Consider the following 19,755-nt stretch of genomic DNA (forward strand, 5'->3'; position numbering starts at 1 on the left):
ACTCCTTTTCCGCCTTCCGTCCCAAAGCGGAGGAGTTAGGGGTGAGTCAGAGGACTGGATCGCTTTCCCCCAATACTTTCCCCCCGTGCTGGATTGGCTGGCTGGGTGGGGGGCACACTGCTCTGCCAACCTCAGCCTGCCTTTTTGACCTTCCACCTCCAAGGCCCAGCGGCAGAGCATCTCTTTTGCCTGTGGGAAGTCCCAGGTTCATTCCCCAGTGGCATCTTCAAGTAGGGCTGGGCTAAACTCCCCGCCTGAAAATCCTGGAAAGCTGCTGCCAGTCAGTGTAGACAATACCGAGCTAGACTCTGACTCGGTAGGAAGCAGCTTCCTGTTTCAAGCAGCCCTTTATTCAGAACCATGAGGCTGGAGTCTTGCCTTTTTTAAGGAGAAGGGCTATAGAGCATCTGCTTTGCATGCAGGGTCAATCCCCAGTGGGATCTCCTTGGAGGGCTGGGCCAGTCTCCCTGCCTAAAAATCCTGGAGAGCTGCTGCCAGTCAGTGTGGACAATATTGAGCTAGATGGGCAAATATATAAGGCAGTTTTCTATGTTTATTTTATTTATTTATTTATTTATTTATTTATTTATTTGATTGAACTTTTATACCGCCCATAGCAAGCTCTCTGGGCGGTGTACATAAAAAATAAAACACAAACAATTTAAAAGCAGCTAAAAAACCAACTAATCATCCAATTATAGAAGGTGTGTCATATGACTGTTAAAACATTAGATACAAATACAAACTATTAACAGATATAAAAATATTAAATATTATAATATTAAAAATATTAAAATGCCTGGACAAAGAGGAAGGTTTTCACCTGGCGCCGAAAGGATAGTAATGTAGGCGCCAGGCGAACCTCATCAGGAAGGGTGTTCCATAATTCGGGGGCCACCACCAAGAAGGCCCTCTTTCTTGTAGTCGCCTTCTGGGCGTCTCTCTGAGTACGCACCCGGAGGAGGGCCTTCGATGTTGAGCACAGTGTACGGGTAGGTTCGTATCGGGAGAGACGTTTCATCAGGTATTGTGGACCCGTGCCGTGTAAGGCTTTATAGGTTAAAACCAGCACCTTGAATCGGGCCCGGAAACATATAGGCAGCCAATGCAAGCGGGCCAGGATCGGTGTTATATGTTCTGACCTCTTGGTCCCAGTTATTAATCTGGCTGCTGCATTCTGCACGAGCTGCAATTTCCGAACCGTCTTCAAGGGCAGCCCCACGTATAGTGCATTGCAGTAGTCCAATTTCGAGGTTACCAGAGCATGAACAACTGAAGCAAAATGTTCCCTGTCCAGATATGGGCGTAGCTGGGCCACCAGTCTGAGTTGGTAAAAAGCACTTCGTGCCACTGAGGCCACCTGCGCCTCAAGTGACAAGGATGGGTCCAAAAGGACTCCATAGCTGCGCACCTGCTCCTTCAGGGGGAGTGTAACCTCATCCAGAACAGGTCTAACATCCATCGTCTGGTCAGGGGATCCATTCACTAACAGCATCTCAGTCTTGTCTGGATTGAGCTTCAATTTGTTCGCTCTCATCCAGTCCATTATTGCGGCCAAGCATCGGTTTAGCACCTTGATGGCCTCACCTGAAGAAGATGAAAAGGAGAAGTAGAGCTGCGTATCATCAGCATATTGCTGGAAACGCACTCCAGATCTCCTAATGACCCCACCCAGCGGCTTCATATAGATGTTAAAGAGCATTGGGGACAAGACTGATCCCTGCGGAACTCCATATTGGAGCGCCCAGGGCATCGAGTAGTGCTCCCCAAGCACTACTTTCTGGAGACGACCTGTCAGATAGGAGCGGAACCACTGCCAAGCAGTACCTCCAACTCCCAAATCCGCAAGCCTCCCCAGAAGGATACCATGGTCGATGGTATCAAAAGCTGCTGAGAGATCAAGGAGAATCAACAGGGTTACACTCCCCCTGTCTTTCTCCTGACAAAGGTAATCATACAGGGCGACCAAGGCCGTCTCCGTGCCAAAACCGGGCCTGAAACCCGATTGAAATGGATCTAGATAATCGGTCTCATCCAAGAGAGCCTGGAGCTGGGATGCAACCACCCTTTCCAGAACCTTGCCCAGGAATGGTACATTTGCTACCGGCCTGTAGTTATTCAAATTTTCTGGGTCCAGGGAGGATTTCTTCAAAAGTGGTCTCACCACCGCCGCCTTAAGGCGGTTCGGGACCACTCCCTCACATAGTGAAGTGTTAGTCACTTCCCTGTTCCCCCTAGAAGCTGACCATCAGCAGCGGCATTTGGAGAGTAAGACTGTGCAGGCGCACCCAGCTAACCTAGCCGCACTCCTCTCTCCCTGCTATGGTCAGATGTGCTGTAATTCCATTTCAGTGACAATAATTCGTTATAAAGGTGCACCACTGTGTACAAGCCAGCGTGTAGCATTTTTCTGCAAATCGGGTGACCTCCTCTGACTCTTTTGGTGACACATGCGGTCAGGGATGTGACGAAGGAAAACAGGCAGCACTTAATTTTTTTAAGGCACATTTAAAAAAAAAAAAATCAACCAGAGGTTGCTGCATTGATTCATTGAAAGGCAAAGAGGAAACAGAATCCAGAAAACTGGCCAAAAGGTTGCAGAAATGCCGACACTGGAGTTCCCCAGAAATCTTCATCAGGCAAGTAGAATTTTGGGGAACTCCAAGGCTTGCTACATTTTTCGGTGACTTTCTGCCAGGGTGGGCATGTAGGCTGTGTACACACCAAGCATTTAAAGCACCTTGCAAGGACTTGACTTTCTCCCCACCCACCAAGAATCCTGGGAACTCTAGTTTGTCAAGAGTGCTGGGAATTGTAGCGCTGGGAGGGGTCAACTATAGTTCCCACCATTCGGTGGGGGGGGAGCTAGGTGCTTTAAATGGGCTTTAAGTGTATGGTGTGCGTCTCCCATTTTACGGAGGACAGTCCTCTATTTGACGGTGCCATCTGTTTGAGGGCTGCCCCAGCCGTGTCTGATTGAAACGATCAGGAGCCCTGAGAAGGGAGGGCAGGAGGAGCCTTGAAGTTGCCCCATCAGCAGCACCTCATCTGCAGATTCAGCAGCTGCACAAGTCCCCGTTTCACCCACGATGGTGAAATGGATTGTATGTCTGGTTAAATGATGGTGATCTAATTGTGCGCATAGACATATGAACTGCCATATTCATGCTGGGCTCTCTACCTTCTGCTGATGACATCTCCAGATAGGGACGTTCTCCCAATAAGAGTGTCAGGAGAGCCTGGCTGCTGGATCAAACCAAAGGCCCATCTGGCTCCAGCATGCCGCTAAGGACCTAGGAAATGAGATAGACTGCCTCTGGGCCTGCAGGTTCCATAAGAACATCAGAAAAGCCTTGCAGCAGCTGGAGCGGGCCCAAGGAGGCCCATCTAGTCCAGCCTCCTGTTCTCCCAGTGGCCAACCAGATGCCCCAGAGGGCCGCCCCAAAGCAGGGCCTGAGCACAGCAGCAGAACGCTCCCCACTCCAGTGATTCCCAGTGACCGGTTTCCTGAGGGATACTGACTCCCGACAGGGGAGGGTTACCCAGGTCAGGTCTTGGGGTTGTTGTTTTGTAATGCGCAGCAAATAAAAGGCTTCTTAGAGTCTTAATCCCGACATCGCTGCGACGTTTCCAAAACAGCTTTGATGGAGAGGGCCGTTGGAGGGCAAGGCTGGCTCTGGGTAAGGGGTAGAGAGGGAGGAGGAGGAGGCTGGAAATATAGCAAGCCACCAAAAACACCAGCCGGTGCTCTTCCCTTTTACCAAACGGCAAGAGCTCTGGAGGACTCCAGGCTTGAGGTGCATGGGAGCAGAGGAGGGGCCACTGCTCTCCCCAGGGCAGGAGGCGCATGGTCTGGACCGGCGCATATTTGTTCCCATGCCGCCTCTCTCCAGTCTGCTCAGGGATCTGGGCAGAGGACAACGGATCTTTCCTGTTTTGTTCAGGGCTTGTTTTTTGTTTGTTTGCTGGGCTTGACAGGGATCTGGGAGCGCTCACGGAGCGCAAGGTCCGGCGCGGCATCCGAGGAATGCATCAGGTGACTTTTTGCGCTCGCACCCTTGGATGCGGAGAGCTGGCCTTGTGGCCCCTGCTTGGGAACAGGTGCAACATTTCCCCAAAGGGCCATGGCTCCGTGGGCAGAACATCTGCCTGGCCAGCAGAAGGCCCAGAGTTCAATCCCCGGCACCTCCAGGTAGGTCTGGGAATGTCCCCTGCCTGGAACCTTGAAGAGCTGCTGCCAGTCAGTGCAGACAGTCCTGCGCTAGAGGGACCAATGGTCTGACTCAGTATGAGGCAGGTTCCGGTGTCCCTGTCTTCCAGATCAGGAATTCTGGAGTGTGGAGCTTCTGTAGGAGCCAGAGGCTCCCCCCCTTCTGGGCTCTCCTCCTGGTCCCGGTCCAAGCAGGATGTTCTGCGTGACTCTCCCTCTCTACTCCTGTGGCATTTGGGGAAGTGGGGGCGGGACGGAGAGGGGCTTGCTCTCCTCCCTCCTCATCTGGAGAGGCCTCTGTTTCGAGGAGCCAGCAGGGCAGAGCCTGGATGCCATGGAGCCTACCGGAAGGAACTTGGCTTTGTTTCAGCTACTCAAAAGCTCAAGGGAAAGTCGCCTTCTCCAAGCTCTGATGGGCATCCCATTCAAAAGCCATGGAGAGAGACCCCCAGATATCAGGAGATGGTTTCCAAGCTGTCAGTGCGACCCTGTTCCTAGCAAAGGAATAGGCAGCTGGCAGGGGCTGGGAGGGTTAAAAAGACATGTGCATTTTATACATCAGGGTAAGGAAGCTGGATTCTGTTGTGGGTAACCTCCCGGGGGGGGGGCAGTAGCATGATAGACAGAAAGGCAACCTATTTTTCCCTCTGCTGATTCCTCCTCTAATGTGTTTGTTGTTTTTGGAGGCTTTGCTCCCCCCCCTTCCTCCCTTCTCTTCCTGTCTTTGTTCTCAGTTAGTTAGTAATGGCTCCCTGAGTGGAAGCTGGACAGCTGCTTCAGCATGTATGCTTCAGCATGTAGACAACTACCAGTCTCTAGCAGACCAGTTGTATCTGCACTCTATTGCAATATATATCTCCCCAAAACTCTTAACATAAGCTACAGTTCCTGGGATTTTAAATGCGCTTTAAATGTGCGTCATTGAAGACACAGTTCAACGAAGCTAAAAGCACTCAAAAGTGGGTGCAGAGAAAGGTTGGAAAGGAGTTGTGGTCTGGAGAAGGGAGGTATGATCTGTGGAGAGTCCCAAGGGCTAGACAGAGAGGCTTGGAGGGCTGCCTTCAGTCCCTGGGCCCCAGGTTATGAATGGCCCCCTGTTATAAACAGTCCTTATCTCTTATAGGGCAGGCTACCTCTACTGGCCTGTTTTTCAAGAAAAGGGTTTTGAGATGTTAAATTGTTTTTTTTTTAAATGTGTTTTTAAATTTGTATGTTTGTTTTTTCATGTTTTTAATTGTTGTAAACCGCCCAGAGAGCTTCGGCTATGGGGCGGTATACAAATGTAATAAATAAATAATGTGCCAGGCTGCAGTTCACCGTGTGCTTAGGTGAGATCAAGCTCCAGTGAATGCAGCGGGACTGAATTCTGAGTAAATGTGCATCGGGTTGCCCTGGAGTCCCGTTATGACTTCCCGGCTCAGTTGTGTGACATAAGCGAACGCAAAAGCTTGAGAAATCCAAGCCAAGAGCTAGTGACCCTCAGTGTCTCTGTGGCAATGCTTTCAAAACGAGGAAGTTGAGGCTTTTTTTTTCATTTCGTCTATTTTTTTCTTTTTTAAAAGGCCTCCAGTCTGGTTCTATGGAAACTCATGGTTTCCTGTTATCTGAAAAGAATTTTCTTGTTCACAGCCGACTCAAAAAAACAAACCAACCCCAAACACCTCCCTCACACACAAAGCCCTTATCTGTGTGGTCTTAATCTCTCTCAGAGGGAACTGTGAGGGCAATCTCGTTTGCAACGCCCTGTGAGTCAGCAATGAAAGCTGCTTACACACCATACATTTAAAGCACATCCCGCCCCAGAATCCTGGGAACGATGGTTCAAGGGTGCTGGGAAGTGTAGCGCATTCAAAGCACAACACCCCCCCCCAAGAATCCTGGGAGCTGTAGTTTGTTAAGGGTGCTGGAAACAGCAGCACATTCAAAGCACAAGAATCCCAGGAACTGTCGTTTCTTAAGGGTGCTGGGAATTATAGCTCAGTGAGGGGTAAGCTACAGTTTCCAGGAAACTTGTTTTGAGGAAGGCGGGGAGAAATGTGCTTTAAATGTATGGTCTCCTTTTTGAAAGAAAACGTTTTAATCGTCTCCCGCAGGAACTTGCAAAGGATAAAAGGGGAAGCCTGACTTGCATTTCTCTGCCTCATGCAACAATGTCCAGGACATGCAGGAAAGGCCTGTAGCTCACTGGCAGAACACCCGCCTTGCATGCGGAAGGTCCCAGGTTCAATCCCTGATATGTTCAGGTAGAGCTGGGAGAGACCCTCTACTCACAGCAGCCAGCCAGATGTTCCAGTGGGAAGCCCGCAAGCAAGGCTGTAGTCGTCCAGGGTCTCGGATGGTGTTAGAGCCTTTACTTTTCTGGGAGCAGGGTCCCTATGACTCTGGGATCCTCTCAGCCAATCAGCGGGAAAGGGGAGTCTGTCAGCCAGCCACTGAAGAGAGTCTCCTAATATGCTTCCTTGTCCTTTGCCTGCTGATTGGTGCCAATCAGAGTGAAAGGAGTTGAGTCAGCCACAGAGAAGACTCTTCTCAGTAGCTAACACCCTCCCCTCTCGTCCTGATTGGCTTCTAGGGGCGTCTGTTGTGGGAGAAGGCGTTGGCAGGGATCTCATTCTCAACCTAGCAGCAAAAAAAAAAAAAAAGGATGGGAGGGGGCATGGCTCTGACTGTCATGAAGGGACTGCCCGCAAGTGCAACAGCAACTCTCCCCACGTGATTCCCACTGACTGGCATTCAGAGGCATCCTGCCTCCAGCAGCGGAGGTGGAACATACCCGTTGCGGCTAAGCAGCCAGTGAGACCTTTTTTCTCCTCCATGAGTTTGTCTAACCCCCTTTCAAAGCCATCCAAGTTGGTGGCTGTCGCTGCGTCTTGTGGGTATGAATTCTGCAGGAAGTTGGACTAGATGAGTCTGATCCCTTGTTATTGTTGTTGTTTTATTTTACAAAAGCAGCGAGTGCTGAAGGGGCCAGAGACCGCGTGTGTGTATGTGTGCGTGAACCTGCTGCTCGGGATGTCTATAGACTACTGAGGTTTTGTTTTGTATTATATGTTATATTTTACTCTATGTTATATTTTAGTCTATGTGCACCGCCTAGAGTGGCCGTTAATTCGGCCAGATAGGCGGCCTAGAAATAAAATTTTATTATTATTATTATTATTATTTATTATATAGGTTTCCATGATGCATCCCAAAGCGATTTACATTATAATAACATATATAAAAGTGTTACTTATATGAAGGTAGAACAATTGCATATATAAAAACAATTGATATATATACAGAGAGAGAGAGAGAGAGAGTTTAAAACTTCAGTATATACATCAAATCAATTAAAATCTGAGAGATGCCAACTGGGATAGATTTTAGAAGGCTTGTTCAAAGAGGAACGTTCTTAAAGTGACATTATAAATCTCCCAACTGACACCTGCACTTTTTAAATTTTCTTTTTCCCCAGAACGTGTAGTCCAACCGGGATCCAACCGGGAGCCATATTTGCGCCTGCAATTGCTTCATCGTCGATCGCAGAAAGGAACTCTGCGCTCTTGGCAAAGCGCCTTTTCTCTGGAACGACGGACCGCTTCTTGACCCTCGGGATAAACCTGCAGGCCAGCCACCACTTGACCTTTTCCGACCCCACAGCTGAAGGAACTTTTGCTTGTGGTGGTGGAACTCCCTTCCAGCTTGGAGAGGAAGGTGTCCGTGTGAACAAGGTCCAGTTTACCAGTCTCTGAGAGAACAACCCATCAGGCAGAAAGCTGGAAGCCTCGACGAATATGAGCGATTTCTGGCACAAGCTGGGATGCTGTGTGGTAGAAAAACCGCGGCAGGTGAATTCTCCTTGACCTCCTAACCCCGGGGCGGGGAACCTCAGAGCAGAGGGCTGAATTTGGCCCCCAGTCTCCTTTTTCTGGCCCTTGGGACTCTTCCCCAGATCACAACTCGTTTCTAGCCCTGCTTTGCACCCTCTTTGAGTGTTTTTGCCTTGTTGAAATGTGTCTTAAATAAAGCCCATTTAAAGCACATGACTCCCCCCCCCCAAAAAAATAATCCTGGGAGCTGTAGTTTACCCGTCACAGAGCTACAGTTCCCAGCACCCTTAACAAACAAGAGTTCCCAGGATTTATGTGGGGGGGGAGTGGTCAGATGGCTTTAAAAGAGGATTAGACCAATTCATGGCTGATAAAGCTTTCCATGGCTACAAGGTCTCCCAATTCGGCAACTGATATTAGAGTCACCCTGCCCCTGACAGTGGAGATAGAACATAGCCATTGTGGCTAGTAGCCACTGATCACTTTCTCCTCCGCCGCGAATGTATCTGATTCTCTTTTAAAGCCATCCAAGTTTGTAGCCCTCATTACCCCTTGTGGGAGCAAATTCCAGAGTTATGTGCAGCCTGTGAGGAAGACCTTCCTTTCGTCTCTCCTGAATCTCCCAACATTTGACTTCATTGGATGGCCCATTTGGGTTCTAGTTACGAATGGGGTATAAGTTCATTTCAGTTCGCATTCAAAGCTGAATCTATCACATTCGCGCTTTCCAAACCAATATAAGAGCTGAAACACTGCGATCCTTCGAAATTTGCACTTACCCAAATTATGCGATGCGCGTCTCCAACAATGCATGTATTGGGGGAAAGCATGCGTAAAAATGAAGATAACATACCCAAACACATTATACGATGAGAAATGGCCAATAGTGTAGTGGCGAGTTCAGAAGTGCAGGGTCTCTTCGTGTTAGTCACGGCCACCCCTCCCCCTTTTTTGCTGCTGAGTTGAGAATGAGATCCTTGTTAATGCCTTCTCCCACAACAACAGACATCTCTAGGAGCCAATAAGCATGAAAGGGGGGGAGAGGGTTAGCTACTGAGAAGGGTCTTCTCTGTGGCTGACCCACCTCCTTTCACTCTGATTGGTTCCCATCAGCAGGAAGGGACAAGGACACATGTGAGAAGACTCTTCTCAGCGGCTAACATACTGCCCTTTCATGCTGGAGACATAGGGGCCCTGCTCCCCAAAAAGTAAAGGGCCTAAGACCCCCTGAGACCCTGGACGACTACACCCCTGGAAATGGCTTGCAAGAATGTGTACGTTAGTCAAAACTGCCTGCAAAAATGGTGTTTGTTGGGCCGAAATTCGCACAGGAATGCTGAAGAATTTTCACGAGGATTTAAAAACGCTGCAAATTGCTGCAGAAAGGTGGAGACCTGGATTTAAAATTGGAGATATGGGAAACGGAGAGGACCGAAATGGGCAGCTCTTTCCATCCCTGGTTCCAGAGGGAGATAGTTCCTTGTCCCAACAACAGCCGGTTTACCAGACAGCTGTTTCCGACGCTTAACCAGCCTCTGTTAAGCACAAAGGCAGCCCAGCAGAAGTCTGAGGCCCCCATATGTCCTGTGCAATGAGCCTCTGCCTCTTCATTCCTCCTCCCCCCTGCAAGAGCTGCGGGACAGGAATCTGGGGGCATCCACGGCCAGATCTCAACCTCTCCAACACAGGCTTTGCTTGCTTGAGCAGAAATGACAGGAATGCAATTCCGCCCACCTGGTGTGCCATGCTCTGTTTCACGCTCAGCGATCTGTGCCTGCTTTTTCCTGTCAGCCTGGGCAAAGGGGTTGCGCAAGCTGGCTGGGCAAATGCCCAGCTGGGGGTCAGTTTGCTCCCCTACCCTTGCATTAGGCCACCCCTGCTTCTGTCCACTTCAGGGCCTAAAAATAACCCCTCCCCCCAAAATGCCTCTTTGCAAATCAACTGTCTGAGCATCTACATTCCCGCCCACCCACCCCCTTGCCTAATTTTCTTGAAAGCGTTCCTTATCCAGAGAGAGTTTTGCTTTTGGGGAGTGATGGGAAATGTTGGTTTTGTATGAACCAGGGATTGTCACCAGTCGTTTTCAGGTCCCCTCTCACAACTCAGTCCTGCTTGCCCCCATCTCGGAAAGGGTCTTGTAGAGCCGGAAAAGGCTCTGACAAGGGCAACCAAAATTATTAGGGGGCTAACAACCCCACCCTCAAAGAGGAAAGGTGATGAGGGTGATGCATTGGTTCCCGTGAAGCATCTCAAAGTGATTTCACAGTATAATAAAAACCTATATTAAAAAATTGCATATATAAAAACAATTGCAAGCAATGAAATACGTGAAAACAGTTAAAAATCAAACAAGGATACCAGCAGTATTGATCTGTAGAACCCAGTGGGCTCTGCTAAAGCTTTCGGGTTGTCATCAACTAATATTTACATGGAGTAGATGCATTTAAATTACAGTAGGGCCCCACTCATACAGCAGGGTATGTTCCAGCCCCCCGCAGGAAAGTGGGGCCCTACTGTGTTCCAGCCGCCGTGCTACAGCTAACAGCGATCAGCTGCAGCATGGGGAGCTCCCTGCACTACAGCTGATGGCTGTCAGCTGCAGCATGGTGGCTGGAGCTCCCTGCACTACAGCTGATTGCCCCAATGGCGCCACTGCGTTAGCGGAATGCCGAAAAGCGGCGCCCTACTGTAATGAACCAAAGTTAGCTGTGGCCATTAATTTCAGTGGGTCTTCTATGAGTAAAAGTGAGCTGCATACAACCCATCATCCCTGGTAAAGACCCCGAAGTGGCAGAGCACAGGCTTTGTACGCAGAAGACTCCAGGTTCAATCCCCAACAGCATCTCCAGGGCAGGACTGGGAAAAGACTCCTTGACTGAAACCCCAGAGAGCTGCTGCCAGTCAGTGTGGACAACACTGAACTAGATGGGCCAGTGATCTGACTCGGTATAAGGCATTTCCTATGTTCCTATGATGATAGTTCACCCAAACCATTAGAACTGTCACTTTGATAGCGTAGCCTTTCCTAGTGTTGCATAGACAAGGTTAGCCGTGCCATCTTCACTGTAACCCAGCGAGGTAGGCCAGTCTGAGTGGGGCGGAGGGAGAATGCCGCCATGGCCGAGCAGGGCTTTGAACCCAGATCCAGCACTCTCCACCACACACTGGCCACACGCACAGCACGCATTGCAAGTACATGGTTTTCCCCAAATATTCCTGGGAACTGTAGTTTGTTAAGGGCACTGGGAATTGTTGCTCTGTGAGGGGGTAAACTACAGTTCCCAGGGTTCTAGGGGGAGTAAAGCTAAGTGATTTCAATGTGTGGTGTGTACCCAGCCACTGTCATAACCCCAATGGTGCTCTCAGTGCACCAACATCCCTTTGTATGCTCTGGCTTAAATTAAGTGCTCCCCCCCTCCCCGTTTTCCTCGATTCTGATGATGTTTTCCCTCTCTTTGTCTCCACCTCCCTCTCCAGAAGAAGACGCGGCGGAGAATCGACCGCAGCATGATAGGGGAGCCAATGAATTTCGTTCACCTGACGCACATCGGGTCCGGAGACATGGCAAATGAGGGTCTCCCGATGGTACGGTTCTGCTCTCTCTTCTGTGACGGGGTGCGGGGTGCGGTTTGGGTCCTGATCCACAAATGGGAAGGAGGTGGGCCCTATTTACATGTGGCAAATACACACCAGATTAACAGTCTCAGGGTTCCCTCCCCGCAAAAAAACCCTGGTTAGCAAGGACATGGGCTGCATACACACCGTACACTTCATAGAATCGTAGAGTTGGAAGGGGCCTGTAAGGCCATCAAGTCCATCCCCTGCTCAATGCAGGAATCCAAATTAAAGCATCCCCAACAGGTGGCTGTCCAGCTGCCTGTTGAACTGCTCCAGTGTTGGAGAGCCCACCACCTCCCTAGGTCATTGACTCCATTGTGGTACCACTCTAACAGTTAGGACGTTTTTCTTGATGTTCACCCGAAATCTGGCTTCCTGCAACTTGAGCCCGTTTTTCCATGTCCTGCACTCTGGGATGATCGAGAAGAGATCCTGGCCCTCCTGTATGTGACAACATTTCATGTACTTGAGGAGTGCTATCATACCTCCCCTCAGTTTTCTCTTCGCCAGGCTAAACATGCCCAGTTCTTTCAGTCTCTCCTCATAGGGGTTTGTTTCCAGTCCCCTGATCATCTTCGTTGCCCTCCTCTGAACCTTTTCCACTTTCTCTGCATCCTTCTTAAAGTGAGGTGTCCAGAAATGGATGCAGTACTCAAGACGAGGCCTAACCAGTGCTGAATAGAGGGAAACCAGTCCTTCAAGCAATTTGGAAACTATTCTTCTGCTACAGCAAATCCACGCCCCCTGAAAAGAATCCTGGGTACTGTAGTTTACCCTTCACAGAGATATAGTTCCCATCACCCTTAACAAACTACAGTTCCCAGGATTATTTGGGGGAAGCCATGGGCTTTAAATGTATAGTATGTGAAGCTCTCTCTCCCTCCCCCCCAGTTTATAGTATTTGTGCAAATCTCAGGATTCCCCCAAGCATGCTGATATCCTGCCCCCCCCCCCTTGTGCATGGATGGTTGTTTTGGGTACATAAGCAAATCTGGCAAGCAATTAAAACAGAAAAAGTGCTATTGTTGCTTTTAAATTCACTCCCACAAGAGTCAGTGATGACCATCAACGTGGATGGCTTTAAAAGAGGGTTAGGCAAATGCATGGAAGGTGAAGCCATCAGTGGCTACTGGCCACAATGGCTATGCTCTGCCTCCACTATCGGAGATAGGATGCCTCTGAAAATGCCAGTTGCTGGAAACTGCTGGAGGGGAGAGTCGCGGTGCTTGCAAGTCTTCAAGTGGAGGCATCTGTTTGGCCACTGTGAGAACAGGACGCTGGACCTTTTGGCTCTTTTGATGCTCTTAAGCTGCAAACAGCATCTGCTGTGACGATTACGGCTGCAGCAGGCGTGCATCTGGAGGCGGGGTGAACCCCTTCCTCCCCTGCTGTGGTCTGGAGGGGAAGTTCTCTGAAGTGGGGAATTTGCAGTGGGAGGGAAACTTCTGTTGGAGCCAAACATCATCTTCAAGAAAAGAGTTTTTCCTCAATACCACAGCAGAGGTGGCGAGGGTTGAACATCCCTTTTTCCACAATCCCAACAATTCTCATCTCCCCAACCCCCCCACCCAATGGCTAATGTTATTTGCATTTTTTTAAGAGGGGGGAAAAGCTACATACACAACACAAATGTCACTGTCTGGTAAATCTGGTAATTAAATGGCTGGGAGCTGGATTCTATTTAGGTTCCATTTGGAAGGAAACGTTTGCCATCGTGCACCCTCCAGTGGCTGTTTTGAAATGCGTTTGCCAGAAGGGACTTGAGCGCATACTGGAACATTAGGTTTGCGTCGTTAACAGCGATTCAGGGCTCTTGTCACCCTAGTGCAACAAAGCCACTTTAAAAAAAATGAATTTGACTTTTTGGAGTTAGGAAAGGGACAAGAGGAGTGCATTGAAGCGTGTGGATGGACAAATGAAATTACAGTTCTGTTAAGGCTGCCTGAAATTGCATTCGCCTTTTTTGCCGCCACATCACCCTGCTGGCTCGTGTTCGGCTCGTAACAGACCACCACCTGGAGATCCCTTTCACATCCACAACCCTTTCAATGTGCATTAGATTTTCATTGTTGTTGTTGCTTAAATGCACAACACTGCATTTAAGAAAAGTCTTCAGGGGAAAAAAGTGGAGGACCCAGAAAGATTACTTAAAACAAGGCTAGGAAACTTTAGGCCCAGAGATCCAACATACACACACACATGCCCAAGCCTGTGGACTGCCCCCAGGCCACACCCCTGACTGGCCCTGGTTCAGAGTTTTCCCCCGGCTGGAATACATCCTAGAATGCTAACCATGCCTTTTGACTGCCCGGATGGAGGAGAGAAAGGGGTGTGTGAGTCTGTACAGAAACTAACCTACTGTACTATATTACAATGTGCATGGTTGCTCCGCCCACTGTCCCTCTCAGCCACCAGTGGTATGTGGCCCTTGGAAAGTTTCCCAGGCAGGAATGTGGCCCTTGGGCTGAAATAGGCTCCATGCCTCTGATTCAAAAGCATGTGGCCCCCAGGAGAGAACACTTTCCAAAGGCGCCTGTGAGCAATAGCCTCTCCTTATTTTTATTTTTGGAAATACATTTCTATTGAATTTTATAACATCTCATACAAACCAGAATAACAATCAGAACAGAACAAAACGGTAACCAATTTCTGGAAAAGAAGAGAGAAGGCTGGGGTGCAGAACTCTACAGCCATTAAATAACAAAATGCCCGACAGGTACAGTGCTTTGTCGTTCTAACCCCGGAGCTCAGTCATATCAGTGCAGTACATCTCTTCCAAGATAACAGCAGCCCTCCTTATTAAACCATTTTGGAGGCTCCATCAGATGGATTTTGACAGGCCTATTTATAACCTGAGGGCTGGCAAGAGACTGGGCTTGCTGCAACCTGCCTCCCTTTTTCCAAATCCACCTCTCTGCTCTCGAGTTTCAGACTGCCTCGATCAGCTGGATTTGAGACCTTTGCGTGCAAAGGCGATCGGTTCCGCACCCTGAAGATCTCCGCTTCCTCAGCCGGATTAGTGCTGTGTCGGAAATTTATCCCGCATTTCCCCGCCCCCTCTCCCAAGCATTTCTCTAGCCGTTAATGAGAACAGAAATTGCCTTCAGAAATTGACAAAATGGAAGCCTGAATTTTGGGGAAATATTCAGGGGTGGGGAGCAGGGATTTTATCACAGGTGGCCACAGGTGTTAGCGAGCGCCCTTTCGTTGTACAAACCATCTTGCCAGTGGTCTGCACCAGATATGGGGGAGCCATGTGATGCAGTTCACGGTTGCAGCCAATGCTCTCAAATCCACGCTTTCCGAAACAACACGGGACCCATTCGAAATCTGTAGTTCCCCGAATTCTGCCATGCAGTTCTCCAGCCAAATAATGCGTACAAAATGCAGGCGCTTGGGTAAAGCGTACACAACACAGACGAAAATAAAAAGAATAACAGAACAACGCGCTCGTGGAAATGGCATGCAAAATGCACTACATATTCGGGTGCCTTGCTCTGCAAAAATGCCCGAATCTGGTAGACTTGCATGCAGAAATGTACGTGCTAGGAGACAGTCGCACTAAATAAAAAGGCTGTCGAATTTTTGTGAGGACTTTAAAAAAAAAAAATCCTGATGTGGAAATGCGGAGGACTGAACTTCATTTCGGTGGGTCTGCTCTTTGAGTATAAGATGGCTGGATATGACCACTGTGTCTGGCAGCTGAGCGCAAGGGTCTGCAGTTGGCCCAGAATGGCAGCTTCTGACACGTGTCAATCTCTCTCTCTTCCATCAGACGGGGGCGGTGCATGAAATGAGATCCAAATGTGGCCGGGATCGACAGTGGAGCAGCTCCCGCGTTTTGTAGCTCCCTGAAGAGCTTTTCCCGCTTCCTCGTTGTAAGTGCCTTGCTAGAGGTGCCTGCCTGCCTTCTTATCTAAATCGCACCAGGGGTTGGCCCTGCCTGCCCGCTTCTTCCTCTGCAGTCTCTAGAGCTCAGCAGGGCCTAGGATGGAGATGAGTCCTCCCCTAGGAGGAAAGGTTGCAGCCCTGAGGGCCTTTTTAGCTCCGAGAAAAGGCAAGCGAGAGGTGATGCGATAGAGAGGCCTAAACCTGTGCAGGGCATGGAGAGAGCTGGTGGAGAGGCCTCCTCCCTCTCGCGTAACCCGAGGACCTGTGGAGGTCCGGCGAAGCTGAATGTTGGCAGATTCAGGACAGACGAAAGGAAAGGCTTCTTCCCGCAGCCCAGAGTTAAACAGTGGGATTCACTCCCCATAAGAATCATCCACCAACCTGGATGGCTTTTGAAAACACAATTAGACAGCGTCACAGAGGATGGGGCTGTCGGTGGCTACTAGCCATGATGGCCATGTTCCACCCCCTCTGCCGAAAGCAGAATGCCTTTGAATGCCAGTCGCTGAGAATTGCAGGAGGGGGGAGTGTGGCTACGCTTTGGTCCTGCTTGTGGGCTTCCCCAAAGAGCCATCTGGTTGGCCACCCTGAGAACAGGATGCTGGGCTAATGTGCTGTGGGCCTGCTCCAACAGGCTCGCATGTTCTTAAAACTAGAATTAGTTGGCTCTGCCTCTTAATGGCTTTGGCTCCATCTGCTGGCCTTCTGCGTCACCAGCTGCAATGGGCACCAGCGGCCACGGCTCCCTATATTCCGACGACCGTAGCTCTCCAGAGGGACAGTTTCAAGACCGGCTGAAACCATGCCGGCAGGGGCCGATGGGAGCTTTAGTCCAAACTTATCAGGAGGGACCCAGGTTGGGGAAGGCTGGGTGAAACGATTTGCTGTGGATGTTCCCTTCGAAATAGTTTCCGTTTTCCCTGCCAATCTCGGCGCAGGGCACGTTATCGCTTGTGCTAATCTCTTTCTCCTTTGCAGGTTCCCGGCTAATGAATTAACAAAGAAACCCCCCAACTGAGAAAAGAATATAGATATATATACAGCCCTCACTCAGCTGGCCTGTTTGGTCTTGTTGAAGCAGGTTGCCAAAACGCAGAAGACATCCAGCGCCCTTCGTAACTTACGCAACTGGATTCCCAATGTCCCGAAATTGATTTTTTTAAAAAAAAATTTGAGAGAGCGAGAACAGCGAAAGAAGCAACTTATTCCCCGTCTGATGCTGGCCTCGCTGATATGCGTAGAACAAGTTTGGACTGAATCAAAGCCTCTCTTACATGGTGCCCCCCCCCCCCCATGCGCACGCCCCATCTTGGCGAGAGGCTTTGGACTGCAGGTTTTTCACGCCTTCCTCTGTTTTGTGGCTGTTGTGTTTTGATTTCTGCAACCCTTGCGAAGAGTCTGATGTTGGCACATTCAGCAGCAGTTTACGCCCCCTGCTTCTGCGACGAACGGGAACTGAGCTGGTTGTGTCAGTCTTTGCTGTCTTTTTAAAGCACATTTCATTTCGTTTTGTTTTTCCCCACATCTGAAGAGGAACACTTGGAAAGAATGGTTGCTGTTATGTCGTGTGTGTGTGTGGGTTTCTTTTTATATGGAAGTATATCCACTGGATTTTTATCCTCACGAGCATTTCGAAGCTTACGAGGAGGGAAGGAGGATCAACCTTACCACGAGGCACAATTTTGGAGCACCTTTACGAGCGGGAAGCAGATCTGCTGCACAGAACGCTCCCCTGTGGGAATCTCCCCTGCCGAAATGACTGGGAGTTGCATGAGAGCATGGTTGGTGATGCCACAGGTGCTAGCCAACTGGTGGCTTCCACAGCTCGCCAGTGTCCCCTACAGCAGTGCTCTTGAAGACCTCCGTGCTAATTGGTAAGAAGGGGAGTTTCCATTTTTGGGTTTTTGCTTCAAAATATCTCATGCCGGCCTTGTCTGTCCCTCTTTCCAAAAACCTGCACCTTCCAGGACGTTTGTGAAATGCTGACAAGACACCGGACAGGAGGCATTTGGGGCCATCAGATGAAGCGGAGTGACTCCGTCTCCTTAGCCAAGAGAATTAAATAAGGAAGACAGAGAACATCTCGCACAGACAACGGCAGTGCCATTGTGCTGCCACCTTTTAGGGCGCGAAGCATCACAGCCAGAGAAGCTCTGGATCAAATTAAGGGAACTGGGAACTTTGTTAGGGGGAAAAAAGCACAGTGTTCTTGTTACAGGTGCCTAATTGGGCAAAGCTTTTCATTCTGATGGGGGGGGGGAAATATTTCGCTGAGGGGAGGCGGTGAGTCGCAGAAGTGTTGGGCTTCCATTTAAACCAGGGAGGGGAGAGGGGGAATCTGTGGTCCTCCAGAGTTTGTTGGACTCCAGCTCGCAGCACGGCTGATGGGATGTTGATGATGATGGGAAATGGGAGTCTGGCAACCTCTGGAGGGCCACAGCTGCCTGGCCACAGCTGCCCACCCACCCCCATCCACGCTTTGAAGGGTGAAATCTATCCAGAGGCATTCCATCTTTGGAGACGTCATTATCGCTGTTGGTCTTTATGCGGCATACATACAAAAGCCCCCTCCCAGAACTGCAAATCCCCAGTCGCTCCTGTCCCTTCTTTCTTTGGTGCTGGAGTGATTGAGCAAGATGTCCTGATGCCCTCCTCTCTTCCTTATACATGGACGTGGAGCCTCAGGCCCCAGGGGTTGAATGCGGCCCCCCAGGCATCTCTGTCTGGCCCTCAGAACTCTCCCCAGGCCATGCCCCTCACTGACCCTCCTTGACGCGCCGGAAGCTTTTGCCTGACCGGAATTACGTCCTGGAACTCTGATCGTGACTCTGGTTTACCTGGATGGAGTATTGGGGGGGGGCTTGAGTGTGTGTAGAACAGCCTTTTTCAACCAGTGTGCCTCCTGATGTTGTTGGACCACAACTCCCATCAGCCCCAGCCAGCATTGCCAATGGTCAGGAAAGATGGGAGTTGTGGTCCAACAACATCTGGAGACACACTGGTTGGGAAAGGCTGGTGTAGAAACTAGACTACTGTACAAAAGTAAAATATACAAGTGCTGCCCCGCCCACATTTCCCTCTGGCCCCACCCACCACTGGCATGTGGTCCCCAGAAAGTTACCCAGAAAGAAACACAGCTGTCTGGCCGGAAAAAGATCCCCCTCAACCCCTGCTTTGATAGATTGCTGCTTTTGCCTGAAAGGGGTCTCCAAAACAGAGGAGAATCTTCCTCCTCAGGAGGGTGTGTGTGTGTGTTAAAACACTTGTCCGGTATTTCAAATCCCAGGATCAAGTTTCTAAGCATCATGACCCTCAGGAACCTGGATGCTTTTCAGCCTGGCCCGGTTGGGGGGCGGTTACTGTGTTGACGCCCACAGGCACTCATTCTCTCTCATTCACGGTGGCGTTGCAGACCATATGAAGCCCACAAGGCTGAACTTGAATCAATTTAGGTTTCCACTGCAAAAAAGACCCACACTTTTCTATTTTTTTTTTTTTAATGGCTTTGCTTTCCTGGAGAAATGCCGACTTTGTGTACGTTGGGGGGAAACCACCAGTGTGCTTTTCTAGATCAGGGTGAGGGGGACTCGGATGAGAATGACCCCACCCAATTCATGTTCATTACATGAGAGGTTTGAAATAGACTCAAGGCTGCCATATCTTTCTCGTTTTCCTTTGTGCACTGGCCAAGAAAGAGCTAAAATTTTGACCTTTTTCATGTTAGTGCCATTTTGCAACATTATTCTTAAAAAAAGAAAAAAACCCACCAAAAAAGCCAGAGGGTGATAGCCAACTAAGTCAAACTCTGAGTAGACCTATTGAAATTTAAGTCGCTTGTTTTTCGTGGGTCTCCACTGAGTATGACTTAGTTTAATCGCATCCAGATAGCTAGAAATTTACATTTAGGCCCTGGGCAAACTTCAAACTGGGGTGAGGGGCAAAAGTGGCCCTCCGGGCTTCTCTATACAGCCCCCAGAACTCTCCCCAGGCCATGCCGCTCATCAGGCCTGCTTTGCGTCCTCCTTGAGTGATTTTGGCTTGGCTGGAATCTGCCCTTGAACCCGGATCGGGATTTGTAAACCGCCCAGAGAGTTTCAGCTATGAGGCGGTATATGAATGCAATAAATAAATAAATAAGTTCTCGCCTGCCTGGATGGAAGATGGAAAAGGGCGTGGGAGTATGCATAGAAACCAAACTACGGCGCAAAGCTAACGTTTGCGTCT

General features: G+C 49.6%; 1 protein-coding gene across 1 annotated transcript in view; it reads left to right on the forward strand.

Moving 5' to 3' along the window:
- Nucleotides 1-19,144, forward strand: part of CDC42SE1 (CDC42 small effector 1) — a 39,478-nt gene extending 20,334 nt beyond the window's left edge. Inside the window, exons 2-5 of the mRNA XM_061606189.1 lie at nucleotides 7,668-8,040; nucleotides 11,500-11,607; nucleotides 15,416-15,518; nucleotides 16,510-19,144. Of these exons, the coding sequence (XP_061462173.1) occupies nucleotides 7,987-8,040; nucleotides 11,500-11,607; nucleotides 15,416-15,487 (234 nt within the window). The 5' untranslated portion in view covers nucleotides 7,668-7,986 and the 3' untranslated portion in view covers nucleotides 15,488-15,518; nucleotides 16,510-19,144. The remainder of the gene's footprint in view (nucleotides 1-7,667; nucleotides 8,041-11,499; nucleotides 11,608-15,415; nucleotides 15,519-16,509) is intronic.
- The last annotated feature ends 611 nt before the right edge of the window (nucleotides 19,145-19,755 follow it).

The sequence above is a fragment of the Rhineura floridana genome, chromosome 22 (genome assembly GCF_030035675.1).
Source record: "Rhineura floridana isolate rRhiFlo1 chromosome 22, rRhiFlo1.hap2, whole genome shotgun sequence".
NCBI lineage: Eukaryota > Metazoa > Chordata > Lepidosauria > Squamata > Rhineuridae > Rhineura > Rhineura floridana.